Source organism: Lonchura striata, chromosome 2 (assembly GCF_050655825.1).
Source record: "Lonchura striata isolate lonStrDom1 chromosome 2, ASM5065582v1, whole genome shotgun sequence".
Lineage (NCBI taxonomy): Eukaryota > Metazoa > Chordata > Aves > Passeriformes > Estrildidae > Lonchura > Lonchura striata.
The window spans coordinates 19,600,212-19,615,902 of record NC_140704.1 but is presented as its reverse complement, the minus strand read 5'-3'; the positions used below and the strand labels follow the sequence as shown (position 1 = coordinate 19,615,902).

At 42.2% G+C, this 15,691-nt stretch overlaps 1 protein-coding gene across 2 annotated transcripts in view; it reads left to right on the top strand.

Annotated features, from left to right (window-relative positions):
• The first annotated feature begins 256 nt into the window (after window positions 1-256).
• PLXDC2 (plexin domain containing 2) overlaps window positions 257-15,691 on the top strand; it is a 247,918-nt gene continuing 232,483 nt past the window's right edge. Inside the window, exon 1 of one of the 2 annotated variants that reach the window (XM_021530357.4) lies at window positions 257-1,096. In XM_021530357.4, coding sequence (XP_021386032.3) covers window positions 988-1,096 — 109 coding nt within the window. In that variant the 5' untranslated portion in view covers window positions 257-987. The remainder of the gene's footprint in view (window positions 1,097-15,691) is intronic. The other variant, XM_085565860.1, reaches the window with a different exon arrangement.

Sequence of the window (15,691 nt, the reverse complement as noted above, 5' to 3'; positions counted from 1 at the left end):
GGAGCTCCGGCCGGGCCCGGGGGTCTGCGCGCCGCCCTCGCCGTGCAGCAGAGGCTGCCGGCGCTCGGGCAGCGAGCCGGCCCGCTCGGGAGCCGTGCCGGGGCCAGGTGCCCGGCCCGGCGGCGCCTCCGGGACCGCCGCGCGGAGCGGCCCGGCCGGCAGCGGCGGGGAAGCCCCGGCGCCTGCGCCCCACCGCGCTCTGCGGAGGGGGCGGGGGGCAGAGCCAGGCGGCGGGACCGGCCCCAGGCGAGCCCCCTGCCCGCACTTGCGCGGCGGGCGCGCTGCGGGCCGGGGGAGCGCCCGCCCCACGCCGCTGCCCTCGGCCCCGCACCAGCGCCGCCGGCCGCGGAAACCGCCCCGAAAGAGAGAGAGAACTTGTTCCTCCGTCCCCGCCTGCCTCCCCGCCGCCCGCACATCCTCTCCCGCGGCGCATCCGCCCGCCCTCCGGGTCCTGCTCCCCCCCGTACTCGGGGCCGGTCCGCTGGCTCCGGCTGGAACCTTTCCCCGCTGGCTTCCCTCGGAGGGGTTTAGTCGGTAGCGGTACAGCGAGAAGAGGCTTCGTCCCTCAGGCATCCTGTCTCACCCTGCGGGGGAAGGGAGCTGGGTGGGGGCAAGCCAGGAAGGGAGGATCTCAGTGGCTCTCCTAAAATCTATCAGCAGGCTGCGAGGAAGGAAGAGTTTGGCACTTCGCAGCGAGCCTGGGCTTGTTTTCCCTAGCGGTGATGCCGCTGGACTGAGAGCGGCGCGGCCGCGAGTTAGGGGGACGGAGCCTCCCCCACCAGCTCCTTCCAGCGCCCCCCAGACCCGGTCCAGCGCCTCCAGCCCCAGCGGCTCGTCCGTGCCGCCCCACTGCATGAGCGCTGCTCCGAGGACAGGGCGGCTCGGCGCCTGCTAGGGCTGCTCTCCGCCGCCCCCGGACTTCCCCACCACCGACGAGGAGCGGCGCGCACCCCGCACCCGGAGAGTTGTCTCGGCAGGCTCCGTGCTATGGCGAGGCTGCGGAGAAGCAAACTAGCCGCCGGATTTCTATTACTTTTCCAGTGCCTGAGCGAGCGCTGCCAGCTCGCCGGCGGGGAGACGCCGAGGCAGAGCCGCGGTAAGCGAGGCCGGTACCTGCCGGGCGGGGCCGGCCCGGGTTCTCCGCGGAGCCCGGGGCAGCGCGGCCGGGGCCGCGCCGGCTCCGCAGCCCCGCGGGGTGGGCTCTGCGTACCCGGAGAGGGCAAACGCCGTTCGGGGCTGGCTCCCCCTCCTCCCGAGAGAGGCCCGGGGTCCCGGCTTCTCATCCTTCCCTACCCCGGCTTCCCCGGAAAGAGCTCTCTATTACTTCATTTCTTATTTTAATGAGAATTCGGGACTTTCCTCCTCTAATGAATCTGCCCCGCGATCACTGGGAGCCGGCGATGTTCCCCTCCCCAGCCCCTCCGCGGGGTCCCCGGAGCCTCCTTCCCAGCCCTGTACGAGACGTCAGGGGCTCACTCGAGAGCCGGGAAGGGAGGCACGGAGCCCCGGGGAGAGGCGCCCCGACAGCCTCCCGCGCCCGCCCTCCCGCGCCGGGGGCCCCCAGCTCTCCCGGCAGCGAGCCGGGGAGGGATGGCAAAGTTTCCCTGCAGATCCTGCCTGGGAGAGCTAGCGGGCACTCTCCTCCCCCGCGGAAGGCAGTAGCATGCAGCCTTCCCTGGAAACTGGGGGTTGAGAGAAGGAGAAAGATAAAGGAAGAAGCCCCAGGCGCTGTGGGACCTGTTCGTTAGGAGCGAGAGGCTCTGTTGACTAACTTTGCTTGTGAAGTGTCAGGGTCCTCTTGTCAGTCCTTCTCGGAGACACCTGTTAATGCGTGACACACAGCACCTGTAGTGCTTTCTCTTGGACCACAGTTTCCCACAGCATGGGGTTCCCTTTGGATCACTAAAGCCTTCTGTATCCTGCATTCCTGTGCTGTGGAGGGGAAAGCTGCTAAGGGAAATCCTGGCACATTTGTGGATAGTGGTGAAGGTCATGGGGTTTGTGTGTCAGGGGACCTTTCTGCAGCAGATTCTGGCTTACAGGTATTTTCAAAAGCTGTGCCTGTATATTCGAAATGCCAGCTAGATTATTATTAGATGGCACATGACTACTGGCTTCCCTGGTGAAAAAGAACTGCCCTTTCCTCCTTTTCTTACAGGTTTGATACAAGTGTGAAAAGTTTTTGTGGTCACTGTGTAACTGACCCGAACAAGAGACTGGGTAGTTTTTTTAAATGTCCGGTGAGATTATGCGCTAGACAGAGCAGGAGTTTCCCGGGCAGGGGCCTACCACTGAGTTTTGGAATTGCTAAACGACGGGGTAGCTCAGCAGGTTGCTGGGGCTCAGATGTCACTTGGGGCCAAAGGGAAAAGCCAGGAGGTGAGTTTTCATGTACTGCTGCAAATCCCTTGTTGCTACACCCAGGGCCATAGGCAACAAATGCTGGTATTTGTTAATGTTAGTTATAACGGGGGGAAAAAGATGTAGTGATGATATTAGAAAATGAGAATTGCAATCTTGTGTGGTAGTGGACTGAGCTCCCAAAGTTTATTATCTTTCAGCCAATGTATCCAGCCAATACGATATTAGAGATGACTAAATGAAGTATAATATATCAGTGGGCAAATAAATGCCACACATTTAGGCTATTAAGTTGTAGTAGTCATCAATATCTGTACCAGGAGGTGTTAAATAGAAGGTGTACCAGTGGATTGCTTATTCAGAAATCATTTGATAATGTCTTGTGTCTTCCTGAATGTGATATGAAGTAAGAAGGAGTTTATAATCTGGCAAATATTATTTTGATATTTAATACATTCTGAAGAAAATATAGCAAGTAGTTGTTTTCTTCAAGCAGCAAGATGGGCAATCTGAAGTCAGTTTTGACATCTAGATGTTTATAACTTTGGTATCTTTTCTGTAGTTCTTGATTAAAAAAAACTACATAATTACAGTAATAATTAAATAGAATTTTCAAAAACTGAATTTTATTTCCTTTTTTGTTTGTTTGTTTGTAATACTGTAGCTATTGAGAAAAAAAAGGAGGCAATGATAGACTGTGTCTAATCAGTGAGAAGAGAAAAAATATGTAAAGCCAGAAATTCAACTTCAAGTTTTGTGAGTCAAAATGAAAAAAACTGATGTTTCAAAGTTTTACTTTATTTAGCATCTACTGTATCCCTTTGGATCAGCTCAGATAAAACCTTAAAGAATTAAAGAATAAATATTTGAGGTTAGCTGCAAATTCTTACCTTTTTGTCAATAACAAAAGCCCTTATTGAAAATGAATGGAATAACAGTATCAAGAAATGGAAACATACAGTAAGCCCTGGCAGAGCTGGAGCCAGGGAGCATTTCTGAGGATGCTACCAGAGGGATACGCTCTGATTTCAGCAGACATGGGAAAAAAAATGCAAAGGCGTTTTTTTTTCGCCAGCTAGTTTGAATTACCCTGCCGCAGAAAATCAAGTCGGACCAATTCAAGTGAAATAATTTTCTAGGCATGCCGGAACTTACCTGGCTGCCCCTGGGGGTTTCTGCGCGCAGACTTTGCCAGGCTGCGCTGGCCCGAGCGGCGCGGCCCCCGCCAGAGGGCGCAGCGGCGGCCGCGCACGGCCCGGCTCCTCCATCCCTCCTTCCCTCCCTCCCTCCCTCCCTCCTTCCCTCCCTCCCTCCCTCCCTCCTTCCTTCCTTCCTTCCTTCCTTCCTTCCTTCCTTCCTTCCTTCCTTCCTTCCTTCCTTCCTTCCTTCCTTCCTTCCTTCCTTCCTTCCTTCCTTCCTTCCTTCCTTCCATTCCTCCCTCCCTCCCTCCTTCCTTCCATTCCTCCCTCCCTCCCTCCCTTCATCCATCCAGTCTTCCCTCCCTCCCTCCCTCCCTCCCTCTCTCCTTCCCTCCTTCCTTCCTTCCATTCCTCCCTCCCTCCCTCCCTCCCTTCATCCATCCCTCCCTCCATCCCTCCCTCCCTCCATCCCTCCCTCCATCCCTCCCTCCATCCTTCCCTCCATCCTTCCCTCCATCCTTCCCTCCATCCTTCCCTCCCTCCATCCCTCCCTCCATCCCTCCCTCCATCCCTCCCTCCATCCCTCCATCCATCCCTCCATTCATCCACCCCTGGGCCCATGCAGAACTTCCCTTTTGATGACAAAAATGCTAAAAATCCAGGACGGAGGTTCTTAAACGTGAGGTTTGTGTGTATGCGTGTTTTACAGGAGCCAAACTGAGTATGACATTTAATTAAGTGAAGTGAAACAGACAGCCTCTTGAAAGCTCAGAAAACAATTAAGGCTTCCAGTTCTGTAAGTGAGGGCTCACTGTTGAAGTGCTGCCACAAAGTCTTGAAAGTGTTACATTCTTTTGCAATTGTCATCAGTCAGAATTAGGAGCCTGCTATTGTAATTTTTATTACAATATGTCAAAGTATGTTCCAGAATCCTGATATAATTTATATTCATTGGACTTCTGCTGTCTCTAGACATCAGCATTCAAAGGGGGCTAAAATTATTTTTATAGGATAAACTGCTATTAAGGAGTGTTTACCTATCATTTATCTACTTCTGAAATAGTAACATTTTGATATTGCCTAAATTTTACTCTATTAAAAAAAAAATCCATAATTGAGGCCTAACTGTCATCATGGTACTTTAGGACCTTTGGCTTTTATCTTAGAAGTAGCAAAAGAAATACAAGATTAGATAATGTATATCAGGTATACTTTCTCTGTTTGCATTTAAGATTTAAGTTGTTGGGGTTTTTTTTGCTCGTTTTTGGTTTTGGGTTTTTTTTTGTACTTGATATGTAAACAAGGACTATTGGGTTAGAGAATCCTAATGACATTTGAGAGCAAATCCTATTTGCATATCATATATATTTTACTAAGCTTTGTCTCTAAAGTAGTCATCTCCTTTTTCAATTTTCTTCCTACTTCTTCCTCTTTTTTGTGCTTTTTGTCTTTGTCATTTCCTCTGAAAGACTGGTTTGAAATACTGCTAGTAAATAGTGGGTAAATTAAGACTATAGTGAGGTTGACTTAGGTCTTAAATTCAGTTTTACAGAAACTCATTTCCACAGTAAGATCAATACTCAGTTCATTGAAAGTTTAAAAATCCCTTGGGGAAAAAGTGTTTTTGTTTGGCTCCGAATATTCCTGTTCAGAGTTCATATCCTCATTCAGGCACCTAAACTCCAGCAAATACTTGACTCAGATGTTAGGTTTGGCTGACATGTAACTTGGAGCTGATAAATAATAGGGGAACTATCTCTCTACACTGTAAACAGATGTAGTCAAATGAAGGAAAGGTCTTTATAATTTGGAATAGTTTTTTTGTCTGGTAAAAAATTTATTAGCAACACATACAGGTCATTTAGAGCAAAATCTTGTGACATCTAATGCCTTACTGAATACCAGATTTTTCTAAAAATATGCAGTTTAGGAGGGCTGTTTCCTTTCAAGGAAGAGACTCCTGAGACCATGAAGGAGGTAGATGAAGAAATGCATAATGTTAGGTGATGAGCGACTTCCTGAAGAGAATAGTGACAGACCTTAGTATTTTTCATTAAGGACTTTTTGGCAAATTTTGGTGGAGCAGGGCTGCCGTTTCCCACACCTACACAGACCTCAGGAGATGGAGCTTTGGACCTGAAACTTGTGTTTCCTGCAGGACTGCTATGTAGTTCTGCCTGGAAAGTTGCTTTGCTTTGAAGTATGCCAAATACAGCTGTCACATGCTCTGTTGAATCTTACTGGTTTTTCTCCACTAAAGTGATAAAAATTTCATATTAAAATAAATGAAAAATAAAAGCTTCATTTGACCCTGCTTTTTACAAAAGTCACCGTGGTTTCATTGGACTGAATTACTGCACAGTTCTGCTGCTTGTAACTCTAAAAGACCTGGAAAAAAAGAAATCTCTGTAACATCCCCAGTTTCAAAACTTACCAAGGCTGCAGTCTGTTAGTCTGAGAACACAGCTGGGGTCACTGGTATTTTGCATTCCCAGTGTGATTCATGCTTCCTAAGAAAAATGAATACCAGTGGAATTTAAGGCAGCCATGGTTAAGATATCTCTCCTGAGGACTCTCTACAGAGGGAACAAAGGTAATTTGATGGGAGCATTTACGATCCAGTACAAGGAAATGCTGCAAGCTTGCCAGCAGTGTGGAATGATATCCAACTTTTAGGTTTGATGAAGGCTGAGCTGGGAGTGTTAATGCGGTGCAATTGGCAGATGCTGTATTTACTAAACTGGAGAATTGCATAATCACAGCAGGAACAAGAAGAACCAATGAGTTTGCTTTCTATGGAGAAGTATGCAGAGAGGCCATGCTAAGTACACATGAGGATTGTTTTTGGTTGTGGCTTCTCACAAATGAGCATAAAACATTGCCCTGAAGTAACGTCTGTGAGTGCTGGGTGCTGTGTCTCATCATGGAACACTTCCTCCCCTTTCTCCTCTTCTCTTTTTTTCCATCCAAACAATAAACTTAACTTCAGTTAGCACTCCTTGCAGATAGCATTGAGCAATCAGTTGTGCTAAGTGTTTGGGTTTGAAAGAGCTTTTGTAACCTGTTCGTGTCCCTCAACCAAAGGGCAGCATGTTGGAGTGTGTTTCTGGGTTGGGTTTGACCCAACCTTCTGAAACTGGCAAATGGAGCAGGTTCTGAGACCAGATCCAGGGTCAGGCATGGTGCTTGAACACAGTTTCAAAAGTAGCATCTTGATGGGTGATCCATCAAAGAAATGTAAGGATTGATATGAAGGTAGGTACAGGACATCACAAGAATGACACCTGTGCTCTACTCAGCCATGGTAAGATCTCAAGAGTTGTATTTTCTTCAGTTTCAAGCACTGCACTTCAAGAAATATATGGACTAATTGAGGACTGTCATGTGAAGAAAAAAAAAGGAAAGAACATTGCTATAGAGAATAAAACTAAGAGATGACATGGTAACAATCTTAAGGTGTGTAAAAGGCTTCCACAGAGGAGGAACTTGTCTTCAGCAGCAAATAATGACTGGAATTGCAGTAAGGCAGACTCCTATATGATAAGGCTAGAGGAAAAGATTATCTATGAGTATTCTTCATCACTGAAACAGGTTAGATAAACATATGTCCAAAATGTCATTCCGTCAAAAAAGGCAGCTGTTCCTGCCTTGCAGCAAATGGCTGGACAGTGTGACCTTTCTAGGTGTCACCCAGCTATCTGGAATAATTCTGTGTGGATAGCTTTAAGTACACAGGGGCTTGCTGTGAACTCTGCAGCTAGATAAAATAACAAGCATGAATTCCAGTGCTCACTTAGCTTGAGGCCTCTGTCTCTGATTTCCAATGATGTACGTGGCTTTAATGTGATTTCACCATACACCTTCTGTGGCTGTAGACAAGTTAAGGACATTTAAAATTCTGTAGTTAGTGTTCTTATGTCATGAAATAAAGCTTTTAAAATCAGATTTTGTTCTTACTTATTTAGAACTTTTACCTTTTAATATGAGTGCTGTCTAGGTTCCATTATAAGCAGATGATTTTTTTTAAAGATATTCTCATAGTGACTTTTTTGGTCTTTAGGCAGAATCACTTATGCCATTTTGTTCAGTGAACAATCCTTGACATGAATAGGAAGAGTTCCACAAAGGGAATATATAAACCTTTCCATTTAACCTTTCTCTGGCAGTGTTTCAAATATATGTTGTGTCAGAGTTGATGCTAGGATCTCCATTCCTTTGCTTTACAGATGTAATTGAACTGTGTCAAAGGGCTGCTTATGTTTCAGGGATGCAATGCCATTTATTGTATTTACTGCAGCTTTCCTTAACTGCTGTCATAGGGCACATTCTCTTGGAAGTTTCAGCTGCATTTAGTAGCAGAATAGGATGCAGTGGTTACCCAGTAATAAGCACTTAGAATGGTATTTAATTTTTTCTTCTGTTCATGCATTACCCTTTTTTTTCTCCTTTAGTCATAATTTGCAAACTGCATCTCTGCTGAATAATTGCATCTTTTCTTCTCACAGGAGTTGCTGCTGGCGTAGTTGTAAAAGGCGAGTATCATCCATTGTAAATTCAGTGTTTTCTGAAGGGTTAAGGTTTGTTCATCACTATGCAGATTCTTCTTTTATGAGTCAGCAGCTGAACTAAAAATCCATTGGAGAATGTAGTCTTGGCCTCCATAGAGAACTGGGAGCAGGCATGAGTCTTTCCTGTGGTAATTGCTCCATGATATTCTCCAGCTGCACATTTCTGCTTTCCTGTGTGGGTTAAAAGGACTCTCCGTTTGAATTTGCAAGCAAAACAGTGTGCATTTGCAATTCAACCTCAGCTCCCCCAGGACAGAAACCCAAGGCTCTCTGTTAGGAACTTCTTTGTGGCAGAACAGATTTCAGAGTTCTTGGGTCCATCCTCTTTTGCCCCATCCTGCATCTTGCTCCATCCTTGCCCTTCCTGCGTGTTTCAGAGAGATTGCTTCCTCTTCACTTGCACACTTTCAGCAGCTGATGGATCAGACCTAGTCAAGAGGGATTTTAAAAAGAGAGAAGCAGAAAAGGCTACATTTCAGAAGAGGTAGTGGAGGTGAAAATAAAATTATAAGGAGGATGAATGTAGTATTTTGAAACCTGTGAGCATTATAAATCCTCTTAGTACAATATAACTGAATTCTGTTCAATACCACCAGGTGTTATGTAGGTTTAGTCAAAAAATACTCAAAGAAAAAACTAGTTGAAATCGAAAAATTATGTCAAAGTTGACATGCTGTTGTTAAGTATTTCAGTGGCAAGTAACAAAACAAATAGTTTTGAGATTGTTGTTTTGATGATGATAAAATATCTTATTTCAAATTTTCATTTGGATCTTTAACTTAAAATTTTATATTATATATAAGCAAAATTGAAAAGCACTTTAATTTGAAGTTGATGTGTTTGTGTATTTACATATTTTTAATTTAATTTCCTACAGCAAGCATTAACTATTCACTTTTAATCTGAATAAGATCAAAATTTTGATGAGGGTGGGAAATTAACTTTCTACTAATCTCTAATTGAGACTTATTGCTGTTGACAATTTGGCTATGTAAGCCCTGTAAGAGCAGGCCATTTTATCTTGTAAAAATACTTATTTTATTTGATGACAGGAAAGGTGAGAATGGCTGAAAAGGACAGTTGTCTTGATCATCCAGGGTTTGGAGGTTTTGTTTTTTAACTCTATAGTATATTTCTCATTCAGGTTGCTTCTTGGTTAGTAAGATATACATGAGACAACAAAATTAAAAGAGCATATTTTTCAGATTGCAGGTGCTGTAAAGATAATAGATTTATGTTCTACTTGCAGTGAAGGTATTTATGGACTAGAAGTTTAGCATTTGGTGTATTGCAGAAACCTGACCTCAATATCAACACAACTTATTACTGATTCCTATTTAAACTTATATATACAGTGATCTAAATTGTAGTCTCAAATAAAATGGTTAGTATGAATCACCATTATAGATTGTCATCAGTTCTGGTTTCCATTTACTTTTTGTTATGTCTGCTATTCATGTTCTTTTTAATGTTTTTTTATGAATTAAGAATGTGTGATGCAATGGTTTTTAGTTTATTATGTAAACTCTGCAAGACTAATAACTGAAATGTACAGTTGTAGACTGTAGAAGTACACAGCTTTTCATGTTTACATTCAGCCACAGAAACCCAAAGGGTTCTTTTCCCTATCAAATATCACACTAAACAATAACATAATTGCTTTCAGTTTTGCTAATGTTAGTGAATTTATCCTTCCCAAAAATTTTCTGTAAGCTGTTGGAGAAATTTCTATCTTTCCAATGCACAAATGATATAATAACAGTAGTAATTTGTCCTAACAATTTCTTACCTAGGTCAGCAAGTATTTCCTTGAGATGAGAAGCAGTTTTGTTATGAAAGTCTGTTCCACGTGTCCCCATGCACCACAGGTCATCAGTAATGTGCTTCACTTTAACAACCTTTGGGTACATGGTGAAATTGCATCAGACCCAAGTATAATGTGCCACAGAATGTAACGAGGGCATTGAGTTTGAGTTACTACATTACCAAAAAGAAAAAAAATCTACCGTGCTTTGTGTGAAGGCTTGTTGGTCTTTATCTGGTTTTGCTGTTTTTCCATTTATTTTTTGACTTAATATACTTGGCTTTTTCAGCCCCTGTTTTGTTTCATGCACAATTACATGGACAATGATTGCAGAGTTGGTAACACTTGTTTTGATTCAATTCAGAGCCCTTTTCTAGAATAACCTGCAAAATTACTCTTCTTAGAGTAATTGAATGGAGGAAAGAAACTACCACTGTCTTTTGTCAGCCTCTTGAGCACACCCCATGCACCTGGAAAGCACCCTGAGAAAGTGTCCAAAAGGAGGAGGGATTATGCTCCACCTCAGCTGAGGTGCCTGAGGATTGACAGTTCTGCCATTTCATACTGTGTTGTACTGCAAGCTTGGGTCCAGCTTGTGTTCTTAATTTTGTTTAGGTGCTCTGATGTTGAACCCCTGATTTTTGATTCCCATCACTTGTCAGCAAGCATTTTGTATGTTCTACTTCTCCACTGCTGTTTTCAGACCATACTTGTTTTACAGCTTGCTTGATTGTTCCCAGTATCATAGATACATGTTTTATATTCATAGTTTTCTTATTCTTGGAAGACCTTATAGAAGTCAGGTAATATCCTAGTTTTATGAATAAGAAGGTGGTTTTAAAAAGTGACAACTTTGCCAGAATTAAAGATTCCTTGTTTGTGTATCAAAGGATGAGTTGTATTTTTCTGCAATAGCAGATCTTTTGGGTTTCCCCTTGTTTCTTCAAATTCACAGGTGTAGTTTCTCTCTGCATTCTTATCCTTCAATTCCCTAATCTCAGATTTTAAATTCTAGTCAGATATCTGATCAAGTAATCGGTCTGTCTGGAAAAAAAATCCAGATTAGAGTTGCCTGAAGGTTCTGATTAGTGCAGAGACCACAAGGCTTATTCTTGGACTGCTGTAGATTCTGCCATTTCTGATACTCCTTCTTCACTCAGGCTTGCATCAGGAGAGGGGTTTTTCTCTCATATGTTTATATAACATATCCCAAACTGCAGCATTTTATAGTCTAGTGTGATAAGTTCTTTTCCTAAACACAAGCATATCTGAAATATAGCCGAATAGAGAAGTACTGGGTCAGATTTCTGTCTGTTGGCGCTTTGACAACTTGAAAAGACTGTGTCCAAATCTTTTTGGTTTTGTCATTGAGTTCTTGGAGAAAAGAGAAAGATGGTGTTCCACAAACTGTAAAATTATTTTTCCTATAATTAAACTTTAAAAATAATAATCTAGATTCAGAAATTGCTAGTCAGAAGAAAGAATTCCAAAGCATTCGGGTTAAAATGCTACTGACCAGAATGCTTTGATTGTTCAAAAAGTTTATCATACTAAAAAGCAATCATTGCAAGATGTAAATTATTATTTTGCTTGATAATATGATAGCAGCTTTTACTGGCACTGTATCTTCATGACCTTTTAAGGAAAAAGATTATTGACAAATGGTTTATAACACATGTATGTGTACACCATCCCTGTATAATGCTGTGCCTCTGATGCTATAAATCACGCTGAAGTTTACTGTAGACTATGTATCTTGCTGAAAACAGAACTGATAGATCAGCAGACTGGTGCTTTTCAGCATGTTCTGTTTTGTCACTGATGGTGGGTTTTGTTTGTTCTGGAGAAATAGTGATAAGTTAAGAAAGCTGTATTTTAAAAAGCTGTTATTCTTATTTTGCAAAGTATATGTGTTTCCATCCTCCCACCTAATTTGAAAAGAAATTTACATTATCATTTAAGTAATAGATCTAATAGAGCTATCAACTGCCGGGGGTGGGGGGGAACCCAACCAAACAAAAGAAAGCAACAAGAACAATAAAACCAAAAAGGGGAGGGGAGGGATAGGGGGGAGGACAGCAGGAATGAGGGGAGGAAGTGGGAGGAGGAGCAACCCACCAAAAAATAACAAACCAAACCTCAAATAGACTGTACACTTTGGAACATTTGGAGTTGCATATCTAGGCTTCAGTTATGGAAAACTTCCCTTATTTAGAAGTGTGTTTAAATGCTTGCTTAGCAGTATCATTCTATACAAATGGTGTCCTACAGATGAGTGGACTGAAAAAAATGTAGAAGTTTAGGGTTTTCATCTGATCTTGGACTTTGGAATGTAGCTCACCCAGAAGTCCCAGTACATTTGCAACAGAGGCAATAATTTTTGCAGCCTTGTTGCAGATCCTGAAATGGTTTGAGGAGAAAAGGATCTTTCAGCAGGCAGAAAAGACTGTATAGTTGTGGTGCATAACAGCAGTGAGTAATCGCTAATGCACGTTGCATTTTCTAATGCATGTTGCATTGTTCTTTAAGAGCTGGGCACTAGGATTTTTTTTTTTTTCTAATGTGATGTAGAAGACACATTTAGGAGATGCACAAACTAAATATTCACTTAGATTTTATGATGTCTCTCCAAGGCACTGAAATGTGGCCTGAACTTGAGAAGCAATAAGCACACATGGCTCACATCAAATTTAAGTGTAAACACTTATTACATGCTGCTTCTTGAATGCAAATTTATGGTTTATTGTTCTGCTTTTTACACAAAAACATTGCTGTTAGCTTCAAGGGATGACCCAGAGATGCTAGTGAATCACATTTTTTTCCCTGAGGATGTATAGATAATAAACTGAAGGTGAAGTCTTCAGGATAGGAAGCTATATGCAGCTTTATCTTCAGAAGTTTACTCCAGTTACAGCAGATTGTAAAATAAAATTAGTTCTTTCAGCTTTAGCTTTGACCCTCCCTTGCCTGTATTTTAATTTTGTATTTTATCCCTATTCTGCTGCTTTATGGCACAGCCTACTGGGGGTGCATAACAAGCCAGCATTCCAAGTGAAACTTAAAAGCTCTGTGGCCAGAGAGATTGTCCAGTGTTTGGTTATATTTTCTGCTGTCATAATTATATTTTATTGATCATATTAAATCCACTGTAGCTTTAACTTCATCTCTCTACCTGAGAGACTGAGACAGATGCTAGTACAGTTGTAGAGCCATCCAGTTGTCCCTCTCTTTCCAGTAATCTATCTGGAGATTTGAGGAAATTTTTAAGTAGAATTCAAATACGTTTTGAGGTTTGCCATAAAAGAGGAGAAGGTAGAGAGAAAAAAGATTTAAAAGATTTAAATTTAATACAAAAATAAAAATAGTTGCTGCCCTTGCAAGCCTCAGTTTGGCACAGCACTTGAAAATGTGACTGAAGCATGTGCTTGAAGAGAAGAGCATATGTAAAGCCTTCACCAAAATTACTTGTGCTGGAACATGCTGGTAGGTGTTGCTAAAATGTTTATAGGGCTTTTTATATGTAGAATGTAATGTAGGAAAAAGAAAGAGGTTATATTTTATATGCTTTAACACAGCCACAGTTTACTGCTAAAAGATCAGCTTGAGCCAATTTGAAATGAGTCTTCAGCCCACAAAGCCTTGCCTCTAATTCTGTAGTGTGCTCAGCAGTGCTCAGTGCCTGTGATGTATTGCAGTGTGGGATCTTTGCTCACAGGACAGCTTGATGCCACTTTCCCACAGGCAGCAAGCATGGCTTGTGTGCTCCCAGGAAGAGAATGAATGAATGAATGGGGGGATTTTTACCTCATTGCTGAAAACCTACTCCATACCTCAAAGTTGTTTATTATACTCTTTCAAGGCATTTGAGGTTTGGAGGCTGAAAGGTTCTGAATGCCTGTTTCTTTGTTGATGTTTTTATTTGTACTATTTATTTATAATATATGATAATTTAGTTTGCTTATATCTGAGGGTAAAGGAAGTGCATTTGGTTTTAGAGTGCTTGAGATTCTTGAAATACGAAAAAGAGGAGCAAGCAGAGGAGTCCATGAGTTGAATGTGAGAGCTATAAGACTATTTGCTGGGCAGGAATGAAAGACTTGATTCAGTTCTCTCTATACATTTTAGCAGCCGTATTAATTCTGTGGGGCTATTCAGCCTGGAAGTCTAGGGAGAGAGATCAAAACATCCATGTGAATTAAAAAAATAGGTTACTTTGAGGACAAATATTCTGCTTCTGTAGTTTAAATCTGTAGGGAGCCAGAAAGTGAAGATAGGAAAAGATATATTCAGAAGCTCTGTAGAACTCTATAGAGAAGCTGTGTCCGTTTAGAGGAAAATGCTGTATTTGCTATTCTAATTTGGCTTCTTTTTCAGTATTAAAAAGTAATTATTAAAAAAAATAAAATAAGAAAAAAAGGTACCTCCTCTGATTCTGTTCTCCTGAAAATCAGAGAAAGCAAGAAGGAAGTTCTGTTGCACAGTTTTAGGAATGTTACTAACTTCTAAATTATATAGGACAGGTAAACTGGGAAGGAAAGCTTCCCAACTTTCATCTCCCTTCCAGGTGACTGCTATTATCAATGTCTGCCTTGTAAAAAAAATACATGAGGAATGAAAAGACTTTTTGTCTGAGTATGCTGGGCTGTGCTTCTAGGCATTCAGAAGCTTCCTTTTTCATCACTGAACACCTGTTCCAGCCAGCATCACACGATGGGGGAGCAAAGGCCAGGAAGGCAAAGTGGGACCCTTCTGGTCTGTGGCATTTCTTCAAAGGTCCAGTTGTTTCCATGTTCTGTAAACATGTTTTCTGAGGGGAAATGAGGAAAAAAAAAATGGAATAATAGAGATAAAGAAAACTACAGGCTGTTTGCTTGGCCCTATGGTAATTTCCTGTATCTTTCCAGCTGTACTGTGGCAATAGTAGTTTAACTTGCAGCTTGACAGAGTAGCCTCTGACCATCCTTGAGGCAGTAAATACCAGCAGAAAGCACTAAGTTATAACCCAAAATAATGCTTCATTAAACACAGGATGCTGAATTTAAAACATATTCTGCTCTCCTTGCACATTCCTCTGCAGTTGTGGACTGTATTTCCTTAACTTGTTAACTGACATGGTAGATCACTTACTTTTGTTTGCTGAGGCAAATTGCTCCAGTCTTCAGCATTCCCAGGAATCCTAAAATATGTTTCTGACCAGAGGTGCCCATCCCCCTCAAGTTGCTCTTTTTATCAATAACGAGGCATCACTGCTCTTACTCACTTTGGGATTTTGATACCCACTTGCCAAGCTATTAGTAGGAAGTTCATTGACCTGTACCTATTCCTTCTGTTTATATTCATCCAGCCAGCTGGCATCTGATGGCCATCCATTCTACATACTCAATGAAAACTTCCATGTACATTTTATGATTTAAAATCATGTCATGTACTTTTTCTCTTTCCCATCTCTCTTGGTATTTATGCTGTAATGTATTTTACTTACCATTTGTGGGTTTAGAATGGATGGATTTGAATTTTGAAATAACTGTTTATAATGTTTTCCATAGGTTTCATCATCACCATTTATTGAAGTTATTTTTAAAGACTGATGAATTTAGCAATAAAACTGCCACATCTAATATCTGTTATTATTTCTTTTCATTTTACCAAAGGAGCATCCAAGTATTGAATGACTTGCCAAGATCACACACAGCAGATTTTGTGTAGAAACAAGAAAAAAAATCCCACAGCTTTAATTTGTATTTTCGTGTTTAACCTTCAAAGCTGACACCGTATGCTTTGTAGTGATGGAACTATGGACTTGAATATACAAGAACTAC